The sequence below is a fragment of the Thalia democratica genome, chromosome 1, assembly GCF_965202585.1.
Source record: "Thalia democratica chromosome 1, ktThaDemo2.hap1.1, whole genome shotgun sequence".
Taxonomy (NCBI): Eukaryota; Metazoa; Chordata; class Thaliacea; order Salpida; family Salpidae; genus Thalia; species Thalia democratica.
Genome location: NC_139165.1, coordinates 58,412,327 through 58,428,020, shown reverse-complemented (window position 1 = coordinate 58,428,020; position 15,694 = coordinate 58,412,327). Strand labels below are relative to the sequence as shown.

Genomic DNA, 15,694 nt, shown 5'->3' with positions numbered 1-15,694 from the left:
ATTTATTTTATACTTTTATTAAAGTAAATTTTAAAATCGTGTAGCTTTATTTTACATTAGATGTACAAAAGTTATATAAATTTTCTTGCTTAAAGCTTTTAATGATTATTATAAGTCTTATTTAACAATATTCATTTTATCTTAATGTTTTATTTATATATAAATTAATTTTTGAATAGATAAAGTTGATTTTTACATGTAACGTTGAAATAAAATAATATTTATTTAGATATTTTAACCTAAAAACAACATAACTTATTTGTATAAACAGTGAAAGTTAGATAAAGTATAGTGTAAGAATACAGAAAAAACACTTAGAAATATGCCCGTTTAAAACTGATATTTAAATTTAATTTATCCAATTCGCATTGGTTTCATCGTTATTTAACTATTTACGACAATAAACTTTCATATTAGATAACAGTTAGCTTTTTTCAAATGTTGAACACACTCTTAAAAAAAGCTATATTTCGTGCTCAGTAGAGCGAAGGACTTGGTGGCTAAACGCGAAACCACCCTATATATACCTACTTTAACTTATAGATATAAATATTTTGCAGACTATTTTTAAAGATAATGATATTGTATCACTTTATTATTATTATTGTTATTATTATTGTTGTTGTTGTTGTTGTTGTTGTTGTTGTTGTTGTTGTTGTTGTTGTTGTTGTTGTTGTTGTTGTTGTTGTTGTTGTTGTTGTTGTTGTTGTTGTTGTTGTTGTTGTTGTTGTTGTTGTTGTTGTTTTATTTTATGGTAGTTTTCTGTCAACAGAACCCAAATTAAAGCAGCTATGAAACTAACTAAGATAAGGACAGATAGTTCTATTATGGTAGCTCTTTGCTAAGTTATTAGTTAAAGGAAAATAGTAAGTTATAACAAAAATATAGTCGGAGTAGAATTTATATTTAATAACTGATATGTTAAATTTTCATGATTCGGTATCGGACCTACAAGCTAGGATCGATTCGCATTCTCATCAGAATATTTGAAAATATTTAAATAGTTAATGGTAAATATCACTGTTAAGCAAATTTTATTATTTTATTATTACCTTTTGATATGGTATAGTTATAATTAAATAACTTCACTCAAGCAAGTATTGATTTATAGTTTTTTTAATTCAATCATCTTTGTTATATATATAGAACATTGAGTAAAGTATGTAAAGGTTATATGATTTAGGGATATATATATATATTCATATTAAAAACTAATTTAACATAAAAAAGTATGGTTGTGTCATGAAAAGACGAAAAATAAAAATAACATGATTTTATCGATTAAACCAAGAAAAACACATGTCAATAACATTCAGATTGAAAAAAAATATTTGAACTTTTGAATAAACATAGTTTGTGATTTGTTTAGTAACCAAAAAAAGATTTATAAATGTTTGTAAACTTTTACAACATGATATAGGTCAATTACTTTTGTAAAAGTATCTCATAATGTAAACTTGTTTATACTTAAGGTTTTGCTAATAAGTTTTATTTGATGAGAAAACCTAAAAAAAAATTAAAGTAGTAGTAGTTAAAGTAGTAATTTTAAAGTTCTAGAAGTTTTTTTTGTAGAAAAAAAAAAACTTGACACATGCTCTATCGAATCAATTTAAATCCGATTCTTATTTCAAAATACAGATCTTTTATGATTTATTTGACCAATATTTATAAGAGGATAATCAAGTTACTTTTCTTCTACTTAAAGGCGAAAAAAAACGTGATTAATTGTCGCATAAGCGTATATAATTTAAAAAAGATGTAGAAAAATGATTTAAAAAATAAAAACAGAGATCTACCGGATCCAATTTTTTTTGATCCGGTTAGATATAAATCTGATCTTTTTTAAAATTCAGAGCCGGCCGGATAGAGACTTTTTTTCTAGTTGAGATCAGGCCGGATCAAGACCCCTGATACTTGATTAAAAAAACGCAGTTAAGTAAAAAGTTTAACTTAATTTAAAGGACTAGTTTCGATAACAATCAAACATGTTATTTAAATTGAATGAAAATTTTCAATAAGAACAAAACCCAGGACTTACTATACTGTAAGCTTGTTGACTGATGATCGAAGTAGTATGGTCAAACCTTAAGCTAACTTTGATTATTTTTGATCCTTTTAATAAACTCATTAAACATATTGAGATTACTTGTTGGTATATATTAATTTTCTGTAAAATTTTAGGATTTTTACTTAAAATGCCATATTTAGATTTTTGCCTTTAGAAGTTAAAAAATGTTTCCAAACAACAAATAAAACATGATAAACTATTTTCCATAACACAAAATTTTGTTCAGTAATTATGAAAACTAGCTGTTTTAACTTATAATTTTACCTAGTCATATACTGGGTCCGGATATTTTTTTGAATTGAGGTCCAGCCGGATCTAAAAAGGTAGTATCCGGACGAATTCGTTATATTACTAAACAAAACATTTATTTTAATGAAAAATCTCTATTTACTAAGTCAATAGTAAGGTTTTTGACCATCGTCAGCAAAGCTTAGATGTTCTCCCACCATCTCATTTACTGAACAAAATGAAAGCTAACAGAAACCCATGTGACATTCTGTGACCTTGTTTTATCCTAAATAAGAATCATTAGGCAGACATAGTCACGATGAATCAATGTATCAGTGAATTAAACTTGTATAAGTACTTTTGTGCTGAAGTGTTAGTTTGTAGGTTTCTGTTAGGAGAAAATGACTAAGCTAACTCTATGTTTTCTTTGACAATGTCAGTTTCAATAGGAAATTATATTCAAAACTTTTTTAACTTCATAACATAAGCTTTTAACTTAATAGTAAGGTTATTGTCCTTATTCGGCAAAGCCAAGATGTTTTCCGGCTATCACAATTAGCAATAAACTGAACCATATGATCATCAACAACAGTGATATTCCGCAACCTAGTTTCCAAATTTAGACTCATTTGCAATACATAAATTAAATCTACAAACTAACGTTACAATACGAAAGTACTTAAAAAGTCTGGTTTGATTATCAAAACGACTCATCGTGGCTATGTCGGCCTGATAAGCACAAAACCAGGTCGCAGAACGTCATATAGATTGTTATTAATTATACTAATCATTAAAGCCTTTTGAATTTAAAGCATGTATTTTTTTAAGTACAAGAAACATATAGTTCGAGTTTAGAGTCGTAAAATCTTAATTTTCGATTTATATATGCAATCTAAAGAGAATATCTGAGAAACATAAAGTTTAAAAAATAAAACAAAATACTTTTAGTTTGTATCAAATAAAATTGTAGTCATTGTGGATAAAAGAAAATTAATATTTTGTTTTATAATGGACAAAAAGTATATTTAGTTTTGTTTTGAGGTTGTATAAAAGTATATCAACTTATTTAGTTTAAATAAATTATCTAATAATAACAGGAAAAAATTAAAACTTTTACAATTTTTTCTGTTTAAACCAAATATGAATTTCAATCATTATTGATTAACGATACAAAAAATCGAATATTTTTCATTTAAAATGTTGCAAAATGTAAAAAAAATCAACAATAATTTTATTATAAATATATGCAAGATTTAACTTTTCTAATTATAGCTTCTATTTTAATTAAGATATGTTTTATTATATCAAAAAACGAAATACAAAAAATTGAAAATTTTTATTGTATAACTTATTATTACTAACATATAGGAATCAAAACACTAAGTGTAGTTAAGCATTAATATATTTCAAAATAAAAATATTCAAACTTTATGCTAAAATAAATAACTCTTATTTATTAAAGAACTGTATAAAAAAGTGTTTAAATTATCAATAACAACATTTTAAATTTAAAAACGTAAAAAAATTAGTTGCTTTGTATTTTTTAAATTCTGTAGATTAGATAAATTATAATGGTTCACTATAAGCTATGGTTCAATTGTTTGTGTTTATAGCTTGTAATTTAATATTTTTTATTACAAAGGATTTAATTTTTTTTTTAATTTTTTTTTTTTAATTTTTAATTTTTTCAACAAAAAATTAATTCAAAATATTTTAAATTATTTGTCATTTTACCATTACTATTTATCACAGATCTACAATTTTAATATCCGTTTTGCGGTGAAACATTGGAATTGTTTTTTTTTAAAAGTAATAAATTATCAAGATTTATAAATTTTCATACAATATAGTTAAAAATTGTGTTTAACAGTGTTAAAAAGGTTTTAAGTATATAAAGTGATTATATTAGTAAAAATATTTTTAATTAGCTAGTTTGAAATTTATTTATATTACATAGATAAAAATAGTTTTTAAAAACAAAAAAAATCATACAATAGAAAAGAAAGATTTTAAAGTTTTTAAAAATATTTTTTTACTATCTGTTAAAATTATGTTTTTTAAAAGGTTTAAACCCTTGAAAAAATAGTCTTACGACTTTTTTTTATAATAAAAAAGAAAACTGCTTAAAATCAAAATTCTAGATTTATTATAAACAATTTTATAAATTAAATTCAAAATAAGTTTACTTTGAAAAACTTTTAAATAGTCTTCAAACGTTTAATCAATAATATAAATCATATAATATCATAGTATGTCTACGGTTTTATTAAAGTCAAAAAAACGTTCTATAGTAGTTTAGTAGAACATGAAAAATATTCTACGTAATTTCTAATTAAAATTTAATTTGTAAAAATAAATTTTCAAAGTTATATTTAACTTAAAAATGATTTTTACTACTTTACAGATACAAGACTAAAAATATATATTTTATAAAACATTAAAATAATCAGCTACTTTGTTATACATGTTCGTTTGTTATTATATGTGTTTATTTTGTGACAGAATAATGTGAGTGTCAGTTAAAAAACAAAGCGAGAATTGCTTGTGTGGTGTCGCTATTGAGAAGCGAAAAGTCATAAGTTTTAGCGTCCGTAGCGATACAACTAAAAAACTGAAGCTTTAAAAATATTTCAAGTACCGAGTATAACACTTAGTATGTTTCAGAAATAAAAAAATATTTTTTTTTGTTTCACATTTTTTAAGTTTTATGGAAAAAAATAAAGTTTTATTAAAACTTGTGTAATTATTTTGATTTCTAAAGAAAAACGTTTCTAAAAAAATTTAGTAAATAGAAAAACTAAGCTAAGAAAACGAATCATTGTAAACACTCTACTTAATTAGTTTGCTTTTTGTTTGCGTAAGAGTCAATAAGATACAGATGTTTTTTTACATCTGTAATTTAAATTAGAATTTCTTTAGAATTATCTTTAATATTTTAAATATATGTTTTTGTTTATGTTTTATTTAATCTCGTTAATAGATTTAATATATATTACTAGATAAAAAAATTATTTTGTTTAAGTAAACTAATTAGTTTAATTTCTAAAATATAAAAAAGTAAACACATTTAAGGCAGTATAAATAAAAGTTTTGTGTACTTAATTTTCCAAATTTTTTTTGATTTTTTTAAAGTCAGAAATAAACTTTTACTAGTGATTTTAAAATGTCAGAAAAAAAAAGAAAACTGAAGTTTTCAGAAATTGCAACAAGTATAAAGGTATATTTTTGAAAAAATTAAACAAAAAAACATTCATTAACCTTATAAAAATAAATCCAGCTTGAAGTAGAGGATACTCCTAAAATGAGACAATCACTATCCATAGGAAACAGAAGATCAACTGCATCAAACTTAAATATGTATAAAGCTGTAAAGCTTATGCAACGTTAGTTTTCAATATCATTTTATCATCGTTTAATTGAAAATAAATCTGACAAGTTTGCTTTGTTTCTTATACTTAATAGAATTATGTTTTGTTTAATAACACTTACTGATTTGATTCAAAAATGTAAAAACTTAAAGATATGTTTGTTGACAAACGTTTGTTTTATATATTTAATGCCGTTTTTTTTAACAATATTTTCTTTGAATTTTAAGATTTTAAAGATAAATTATCTTAAGAAAAAAGCGATGTATATCTTGTCGTACCTTTTTTTAAAACACAAAGTTGTAAGTATCAAAAAAAAAAAAGAAATTTTAAAATATTTATATTTACAACTTCTATTGAAAACTGTTGATTCAAAAAAAATATTTAAAAGAATTGTGCTTAAAGTATTTAATCAAAACGTTATATAACTTTTTATACCATAAAACTTTGTTTAAAAAAAGTAAATCACAAACTGGAAAGAAAAAAAAGTAAAAAATTCTTTATACATATATTACGCAGTAAAGGTAGTGTATATTTTTGGAAAGCGAGAGTTAGTACAATTAGTCTACGTTTGTACAACAAAAGTATTTTAAAACGTTGTCATATAAAATTTGCTTTAATAAAAAGTTAAAGAAAAATTAAAAGTAAAAAAAGGTAAAATAACTTAAAAAAAGTTATAAACTCTATAAATACTTAAAAAAAATATAAACTCATCTTAATGTAAATTAAGATTATTTTTTAATAAGATTTGAAACAGATTTTCTCTATGTTCTAACTGTTTTGGACTAATTGATCACTAAAACATTTATCGTTTAAAACTTACAACAGCAATTTAAAAATACTTAGGTCATTAAAAGCTCAGGACGTTTCTCTGTGTTATAACTAGCAAAGTTATACATAGTTTTCACAAAGTAGATGAAAAAACTTGAAATACACAGATGTAGCACAGATAAATTACCTTAGATTTTTTAGTAAATTGAGTACCTTTCGAATTGTTGTTGTTTTATTCAACAAACTTGTTTCGTTCGGATCTTTTATTACCAATATTATAAACAACTAATTATCAAAAAAATAAAATTTAAGTTTTAATATTGGTTTTTTTAAGTTTAGATAAAATTTTCCGACAGATTTTGCTGAAACTACAGTTAAAGGTTTTCTTATTTTAGCTAACTTGTTTTATATAGGAAAAATTAAGTAAATATTTCATTTATTTTAACGGACAAAACCACTTCAACATAAATTGTTAAATTTTTCCTTAAATGAAGGTATACTCGTTATGATAAAAGTTTATGCTTTACATAACTTGATTCATTCAAGTATAAAATAATGAAATTTTGCAGTGAATTTCTTGAACTTAATACTTTCCATCCTTAAAAAAATTTTTTTTTGAAATTTTATTAATTAAAAATTAGTACAATGTATTTATTTAAAATGAAAACTTTAAATGCTTAGGTAAAAGTACTGTGAGTTAGTTATTATTTGAAAAAATAATATACATGAAAATTTGTTTTATTATAAATTTATGTTGGATTTAGTTTCAAAGCAAAAAAATATATAGATAATTTTTACAGATTTGTTTTAAGGAGATATTGCAAGTTTTATTTACAAAATTTTTGTAAGTAGAATATGCGATTCAAAGTAGAGTACACTCTTTACTTTTTGATACAAAAGTATAGTTAGCAGTAAAAAAAAAACTTTTACATAAAATACAATAACGATAAAAAGATATTTATTTTATAATTTAACTGAAAGTCTTTAGAATACTACTGAAAAAATTTACTAAAGATACATTATGACAATATGTTAAAAAATCGACAGTGCAACAGGAAGCGATTCAAAAACGAACTTTCACAAGGTGGATGAATTCGCATCTAGCTAAAGTTTGTTTAATAAAAATAAAATACTATCGTATAGTCTTTAAATTATTTTAAAAAGCGAGTCTTTAGAGTCAGCTTTTCAGTTTAATACAATTGAACTTATATGGAAAGTACAAATTGTACTAACTTAAATTTAAGAATTAAAAAAAAGACGTCAAAAATATGTCAAAAATAAAAATGTTAAACAGTAATTTACTTTTTTTTAAATTAGTTATATGAGTAATAGTTTATGCGTAATCAACTACTACTATCTAGATTAGTTGTATAATGTTTATATTTGTAATTTATCTTCAAAGTTTGGGTACTTAATTACTAAAGTTTTAATCAAATCAAAATAAAATATAATATACAAAACATTAAAGTAACGTGTTGAAGTAAAGTTTTTAAACGAATTAAAGTATTTATTTGGATTTAACACATTAAATGATTCTAAAAGTAGTTGTAAAAAAACTAATGGATTAACTGTTGTAAACAGTAACCTGAAACTCTTAGTAAGTATTAAATTTTCTTAAAGTTTTTTACAAAGTTTAAGTGTTTAAACGAAATAAGTTTACAATAATATTTTAAATAATTTTGACTATTAAATATATTAAGTGGTATAAGGTATAGTGTGAAATTTATATATATATATATATAGGTATGCTAAATCAAATAATTAAACTATGTTAAGTACAGCTAAGGAATTAGAGAAAAAAACTGAAATAAGCTAATCGCTAAATGATAGTATGAATGTTAAAATAGTGGTAGAATATCAAAAATCAAGTACAAGCAAATGTGATTAAAAAAAAGTTTTATTTTTATTGAATATGTAGAACATTTTAAAGTACAAAATAAAACATTATTTCATTAAACCTATCCAAAATTAGATAACATAACACTCACTTTTTGTCTGTTTAAAATTTACTAATCTTATTCTTTAAAGAAATACTAGACAACGGTCTTTTTAAATAGACTTTATTATTGAAAAAAAAGAACAAGAGTGTATAAATAAAAGCGATAAGTTAGGTAAAATTTAGTACAAAGACTTACACATTTATGGTTTTTTACAATATTTATGGTTTTAAAATGACGTTGCAGCAAAATAAAAGCTTATCACTTTAATATTGATATAATTGTAGTATTATGAAAACTTGAAATATTTAAACTTTAAATATAATTTAAGTCTAAAAAAAAAATAAACTAAATTTAATTATGTCTATATAACTCTTATGCAAAACTATAGTTTTGAAAGCTAATGGTGTAAGCTACGAAAAATACCATAAGCTAGTAAAATTTATAAACTTAGATAAAAGATGACAATAGTTATGTAAGTTTGAATATTCTATCTGTAAAATTTCGTGGAAATGTTTACTAAAACATGAATATAAAACTACTGAAAATTCTAAAGACTAGTTAGTTTCTGTTTAAACTGATTTTTAATTAACACTAGGCACAGTGGGCTGGTAAGTGGCCATTGACCATTTTAGTGACTTTAAAATTTAACCAAGTGATTTATTTAGTTGTTTAGAGCTAGGCTTCCTCTTTTAAAAACTGGGTTTGGTTCTATTCTGCTTTAAGTATATTAAAAGCAATGTAAACTTAAATGTAGCAAATATTTGCTGTTTTAAATTAGAAAAATAAGTCGAATAAAACTCAAATTTATGTCGAAATTAAGGCTTACAGCAACTGCTTAAACTACCTACTAGCTTTTATACAATATTTTTTTTTAAGTTATTTTTTCTATTGGTTAGTGTTAATTAAAAAAAATTAAAATTGTTTGAAAAAAAAAGGGTATTTTTTCTCTTTAAAAAATGCTATTCTTTCGAAAACTTCATTGGTGTATATAGGGCAGGGTTTCCCAAAGTAGGCCAAGTGGCCCCCTTCGGGACCATGACAGATACTCAGGGGGCATGAACAGTAAAGGAGCCACCAGGGGGCCATGAGGTCATAATTTGAAACTTACACTAGATATTGTGGAGTTGCTGATGAAAAGCAAAAAGAAAGGTCTTAGGTCTTTATTATGGCATTTTTTGAGTAATCTTTGTACAAGGGGGCCATTTGAAAAAAAGTTCAGGAAACCTTGATTTAGGGCAATATAGGGTATTTGTAAGAGAGTATATTCAATTATCTAGTGCTGAAATATCTTTTCATTTTTTATGTTTTAGAAAATATGACAAGGATTCTATTAACAATTTACAAAAAATCTATCAATTGGCATATAACTTTTTTTAAGGTTTATACAAGCAATATTTTGATATGTTTTTGCTTTTTTTGTTTGAATTTCAGTACTTAAAAACATGAGAAAATTAAAACTTATTAGTTTTTAAATAACTTTTGTATTTTACGATACAAGTTAAACAAAACTTAAGAAAATTAACAAAAAAGTTTTTGTAAATAAGTCTTAGAGGTTTTTTCTGTAACCTTCTGCAAGTAGTTTTTAACAAAAACTATCAAGAATTTTGAGTAGTTTTTAAACTGTAAAAAGCAAAAACTGATTGGATTAAAATTTACATAACTTCTTACATACTTAAAGCAGAAAAAAAAAATTTTGAAGAAAGAAATTAAGTTCTGTCTAATTATGTTTAATACTCAGTATAGTTTTCTTTTCATCAAAATTATTTTATTATAGTCAATGGCCGCTTGAACCCCGTTTTCAGCTCACTGTGCTAGGGTAATTTTTGTATGAATTTGAACATACAAGTTTTAACAAGGGATTAGTTGATTATAGAATAAATAAAAATAGTGACAAATTAAAAATTTTTAATTATTATCATTTAAATATTAGTGGCGGCCACCGATGAAAATAGAGGATTTGTATGAAGATATTAAAGACGGAACAAAACTTTTAGTATTATTACAAATACTGTCTGGTGAAAGACTTGTAAGCGAATATTACTTTAAGACTATATTAAAAAAAAAGACTAAACAATCTTGATGTAAATACTACTTATGTATTTAGTTTCATAAAAAACTCTTTAAATACCTTTTAATTTCAAAAGCATGGAGAAACTGGTGCCAACTTAAAAAGAGTGCATCATTTGACAAACCTAAGAATTTGTCTTGACTTTCTTCAATCAAAAAATGTGAGTGAAATTTACCGAAATAAAGAATTTGAAACTAAAGTATAATTTGTTTTTAATAACTTTTTAGATTTTTCATACAGCTATGAAAGTATTTACAGGCTTATAATAAAAATAAACAAAAAAATTTAGGAAAAACCTAGCATTAATCGTTTTGTTAAATATTTGTTTAAGATGTATAATAATAATGTATAATTAAAAGTTATATTAGGTTCGCTATCAGCCGAAATCGGCTGTACATATTATGCTAAAAAACTAAACACTTACAAAGTACACAACAAATACAAACACAGTGATACAAATAAAATATAATTAGTGTAAATAAGTTAATGTAACGATAACTAAAGTAAATAAGAAATAAAAGTAATTCTGATTTCATTTTTTCGCCTACTTGGATTTATTAAAGAGCTGATTATCTATCTCTTTTATCTTTTTGTAGATAGAGAATTGTCGTTAGCTTTGTTGGTTAAAAGACTCCTCCCATTCATCAAAGCTTAAATTAAAAATGTTTAAGTCGTGCTTGCAGACGTCCTTAAAACGTAATGTTTGACGACTGTGGTTGAGTCTGCCAACGACCAACTTGCTGACAACAGAGACTTTGTAATTCGCACGTCACCCATTTTCAGAATATAACCAAGCGAGAAAAGCCTACAATTGCTGAGGGTCAAGTATATAGTTTTGAGACCAGTACGTCTCAACACTTCCTCGTCGGTTATATTTTGTTTCCATTTAATTCTAAGGATACGACAGAGGTATCAAAGGTGAAAGGTGTTGACTTTCTTTTCCTGCACACTCGACAAGGTCTAAGTTACACTACTGTGTATCAGAATACGGCATACATAGGTACAATAAACGTTAGAATTTGTCAGAATAATATACTTAACTTTGGTTATCTCAAACTTTTGAATTCAAACGAGTAAACGTTCTTGATGACGTATTGATAAAAATTCAATCAATTTGTCCAAATATGCGTTTAATGCAACATTTGAGCTGCTAAGATACACGCAGTTTTAAAACATTGATAATGAATAGTGGCACAGTAGAATATTTGTTTATGGCTTTGGGCTCTAACTTTTAAATGTAAACAGTAAGGCCGTAATCTTAGCATGCTGACGAAAATTGACCCAGTTAAGAGCTACGAGTGCAGTGTCATCAGGAAAGAATAAATATATTATTTTAAAGTTTAGACTACCCCTACTTTAAACCTAAATATTATTTTCACTCGGAATATACTTTTTCGGTTACTTCGGTACTTAAGAAAGCACTACATGTGCAAACGCTATACCAGCAGTTCATAGATAGAAAATTCCCCTGTGTGTAGCGATTTTAGCTAGAATTTTGTTTTTCTATAATGCTACGATCTTATCATAACGCTTGCTTATAGCACCAAACTTTTTCTCGACATTTGACTAAAATTTCATGAAGTTCTTAGATAAAAGAGGTATTAAGTAGAGTTTACAATGATAGAGCAAGTTAGCTGCTTTGTCATCACCCCCTGGTGGAGCTTCAAAAGTTGCTTCGCTATTCAGGCCATCCATCAGTAGACTATCTATGTACTAAAGTTCATTTTCAGTAACAATGATATGCAATTAACAACGGATAAGAAGTGTTTACTTCATCTATTTAGTTTACTGTTAATTTCTACTGTGTAAAGTATTTTCAGTTTCAGATTCCATAGGTAATATTTACTTTTTATATGTCCAGTTGGTTTTCTCACTCCTTCATGAACTCATTTGGTGTCGCTTCTATCAGCAACTGCTTTAAAGCTAGTACAGCTTTTACATAAACTTGTAATCGAATTTCCTTGCCGTCTACCAAAAAGTCTTTGCTTCACGTAGCCTTTAAAGACTCGAGCTATTTTCGTCATGTTGATAATCAAATAGAGCCTTTCGCTTTAACTTTTTAAGAAGAAGAACAAAGTTTTTTTCAAACTAGTTTTTGTTAAACTTTTCTTCTTTTCAAAAAATTCTTGGCATTTTTGGATTCTAGATCAAGACTTAGAAGAATGTTTTCAAGAAAAAGATAAATGTTGTATCAAAGCTGAGAATTTCTTAAATCTATCCTTAACATGCATTGTTAAAATATCAAAACACTTTTTGCGAGTTATAATATATTGGTTTGTGTATGAACTTCGTTAAATATACAATTCACAGCAAACCGATGAATGATCACTGTTACAATCTGTACAGTAATAAGATCTATTTAATTGTTAATCGCTTAAATTATGACGCCTTACTACAATAAGGTAAGTCTGTGTCAGTTTTTAGAACGGTAATGACTCTAAAATACTTTATAATTATAATACAAATTATTTAGTAATGTATTAGTTTACTTTAATACTACTAGTATTGTATTTATACGTTGTTTGAAAATCTTAAAAAAAAAATAATAATCTTATAACAAAAGTTATCAAAAGAAAAAAATTAGACTTAATTTATTTTTTTCTTTTTCTGTCTTTAGTTCATTTGAAATATTTTATTAAACATAATCATTAAAAAAATGTATTTAAGTATTCCCAATAGTTTTCTTTAAACAACTGTGTGGCATATTTTTTCAACAAAAGAGTAATATTTAACGGGAGATAATCTTATTCTTTTAATATTTTTAGATTAAACTAGTAAACATAAATCCATCCGATATAGTTGATGCAAAATCCTCAATTGTGTTGGGCTTACTATGGAACTGCATTCTTTTTTTTCAAGTATGTCATAGATGAATAAAGATTAGTGTAATGTGATTAGAATTATTTTTCTACGGTAAATATGGTTATTTTGAATTTATAAAAGTAACTGTTTTATTTTTAAACTTAATCAGATCCGACAGAACTTGCTACCGATTGTTTCAGTAAGTTTTTTGATATAGTTACGATACAGTGCTTTTTTGATATTACAGCTATTTTAACAATTATTATTAGTATTATTGAACACTTTTTAGAAAAAAAACTTTTATATTTAGATAACTGAGAGAAAAAGTTTTTAAAATAAAAATGTACAAGTATTAAGTTCAAACAAATTTTTAAACTTTGAACGTTTTAGACTTATTTTATTTAGAAACTTAATTGAGAAACACAAAAAAAAATGATTTTCTTTAATTCCAAAATTTATATAATATACTTTTTTTAAATTTCAATACTTTAGGCTGAATTTTAACAAGAGTATGCTTCTTGTTAATTACTCTGTAATTGATTAATATTTTAAGTCTTGAAGTAAATATGTCTTCAAAATATAAATTCTTTAATTAACTATAAAATGTAAAAGTTAAAGAAAACTGAATTTTTAGAACTAAGCACTTTTAAAAGTAATAATACTAATGATATAATTTAGTTTGCACACCTTTTTAAAGTAAGTTTGAAATCTTAAATGTATAACAGTTTGTTAAAAATTTGTTTTAAGCGGCTAAAATTATACTTTTCATTCTACAGCTAAATATCACTGATAAGTTCATACTATTGGTTATAATATATAAAAAACATCGACGTAATCTTTTTTTAAATAAATACTGTTCCGTATAATGTTTTTCACTTGTAGCGTTATCTTATTTTCATAAGGTCGTACCTAACGAAAAAAGGTTATTAAAAAAGCACTGTATCAGCAGATACCACTTGGTATAGACCTTCACATTGTAGTTAAACTAATTTCACTACACACTTAAAAAGTAGTAATACTTTTTTTAGTTTAGTAAAATTTGTTCAGTTACTATACATAAGCTAATAGATAAAGTTTTTTACAAACCAGTAATTTAAATTTAGAAAAAAATAGTTTTTGTAATCAAAAATCAATTAAGTGATGAGATTTTTAAATTCGTTGTGTGATTATAGTATAAAACACCTTGTTCGTGATTTTAATATAAGTAATATTTAAGACTTTAAGTATTGCTTAAGTATTGTCAAAACAAAACTAATGTTTTCGAAATTGAAAAAATAATTTAAGAATCAATAATTTAAGAAGACAAAACAATAGAATAATGAAACTTTAGCCAAAGAACATATACATTAATAATTTTTAGTTTTGTTTCAAATAGCTTATGCTAAAAGAAGTGAACTTGAACTTTTGGTTTATCTTAAAAAAAATAAAAAAAGCTAAAAATAATGTTTTGAACTATATTATCAAAACAGATTGAAGAGTTGACATCTAGCTTATCGTCATGTTTAAGTGCATCCACTTCCTCTTTAGATAGTAATGATGACCACAGCTGTCATGGAAAAAAGAAAAAAAAAGGAGCCAGAGCAAGGTGGCAAGGGGCCGCTACTAAAGCACTTTTGCAATGGGTCAGAAAGAAATGTACTGAGTTGGTTATGGCCGATTTTTTTTTTGTTACTTATGAATTCATAGAATTTATTTTAATGAGCATGTAAAATTAAAATTTTTTAGACAAACCGGATTTAGATAAATAAAAAGTGCAAGTTTGAAATATATAACAAACGATGGTTTATATACACAATACTACTACTAATAATACTACTATAATACTCTTGAACAGGGTTTCCCAAATGGGTCAAGTGGCCCCCTTGGGGCCATGAGGTCGTATTTTGAAACTTAAACTAGAAATTCCGTAACTGCAGATGAAGAGCAAAAATAAGAAAAAAAAAAGGTCTTAGGTGTTTTTTGTGGTAGTTTTTCGAGTAATTTTGTTCAAAGGGGCCATAGCTTTTTTAATTTCTCTAAAGGGGGCCAAATTGAAAAAAAAGTTTTAGAAACCATGCTCCAGAAGTCAAGAAGTACTTAACGAATGCAAGTAAACTATCGCAGAAATAAAGTTTATTTTTTATATGAGTATCAAAATTTAATCACAAAAATTTCTTGCAGTTAATATTATTGTGATTTTTAAAAAAAATAAGTATATAAGACTAATTGTAATAAATAAAGTATAAGAATAGAGCATTAGTAGTACTGTTCACAAACTTAAAAAAACATCGTACAAAGTTTAATTTTTAATTAAAAATAAAAGTATTTGAGCAGACTAGTTTATAAATTTCTACATAAAAGTCTTTTAAAAGCTACAATGGAAGAAAAAAATCCAAGTGGGTTACAACAAATATTTTGAATGCCGAGGCCTATTAACTTTTAATCTAAAAAACAAATTAAAGTATTCTACTTG

General features: G+C 24.8%; 1 protein-coding gene across 7 annotated transcripts in view; it reads left to right on the top strand.

The window, feature by feature from the left end:
• The first annotated feature begins 5,429 nt into the window (after positions 1 to 5,429).
• The window catches only part of LOC145849114 (nesprin-1-like), a 159,589-nt gene continuing 149,324 nt past the window's right edge, over positions 5,430 to 15,694 (top strand). For all 7 annotated transcript variants that reach the window (XM_082954201.1, XM_082954200.1, XM_082954202.1 and 4 more), the window contains exons 1-7: positions 5,430 to 5,513; positions 5,574 to 5,679; positions 7,480 to 7,541; positions 10,303 to 10,398; positions 10,517 to 10,600; positions 13,206 to 13,298; positions 14,712 to 14,884. In XM_082954201.1, coding sequence (XP_082810327.1) covers positions 5,460 to 5,513; positions 5,574 to 5,679; positions 7,480 to 7,541; positions 10,303 to 10,398; positions 10,517 to 10,600; positions 13,206 to 13,298; positions 14,712 to 14,884 — 668 coding nt within the window. In that variant the 5' untranslated portion in view covers positions 5,430 to 5,459. The remainder of the gene's footprint in view (positions 5,514 to 5,573; positions 5,680 to 7,479; positions 7,542 to 10,302; positions 10,399 to 10,516; positions 10,601 to 13,205; positions 13,299 to 14,711; positions 14,885 to 15,694) is intronic.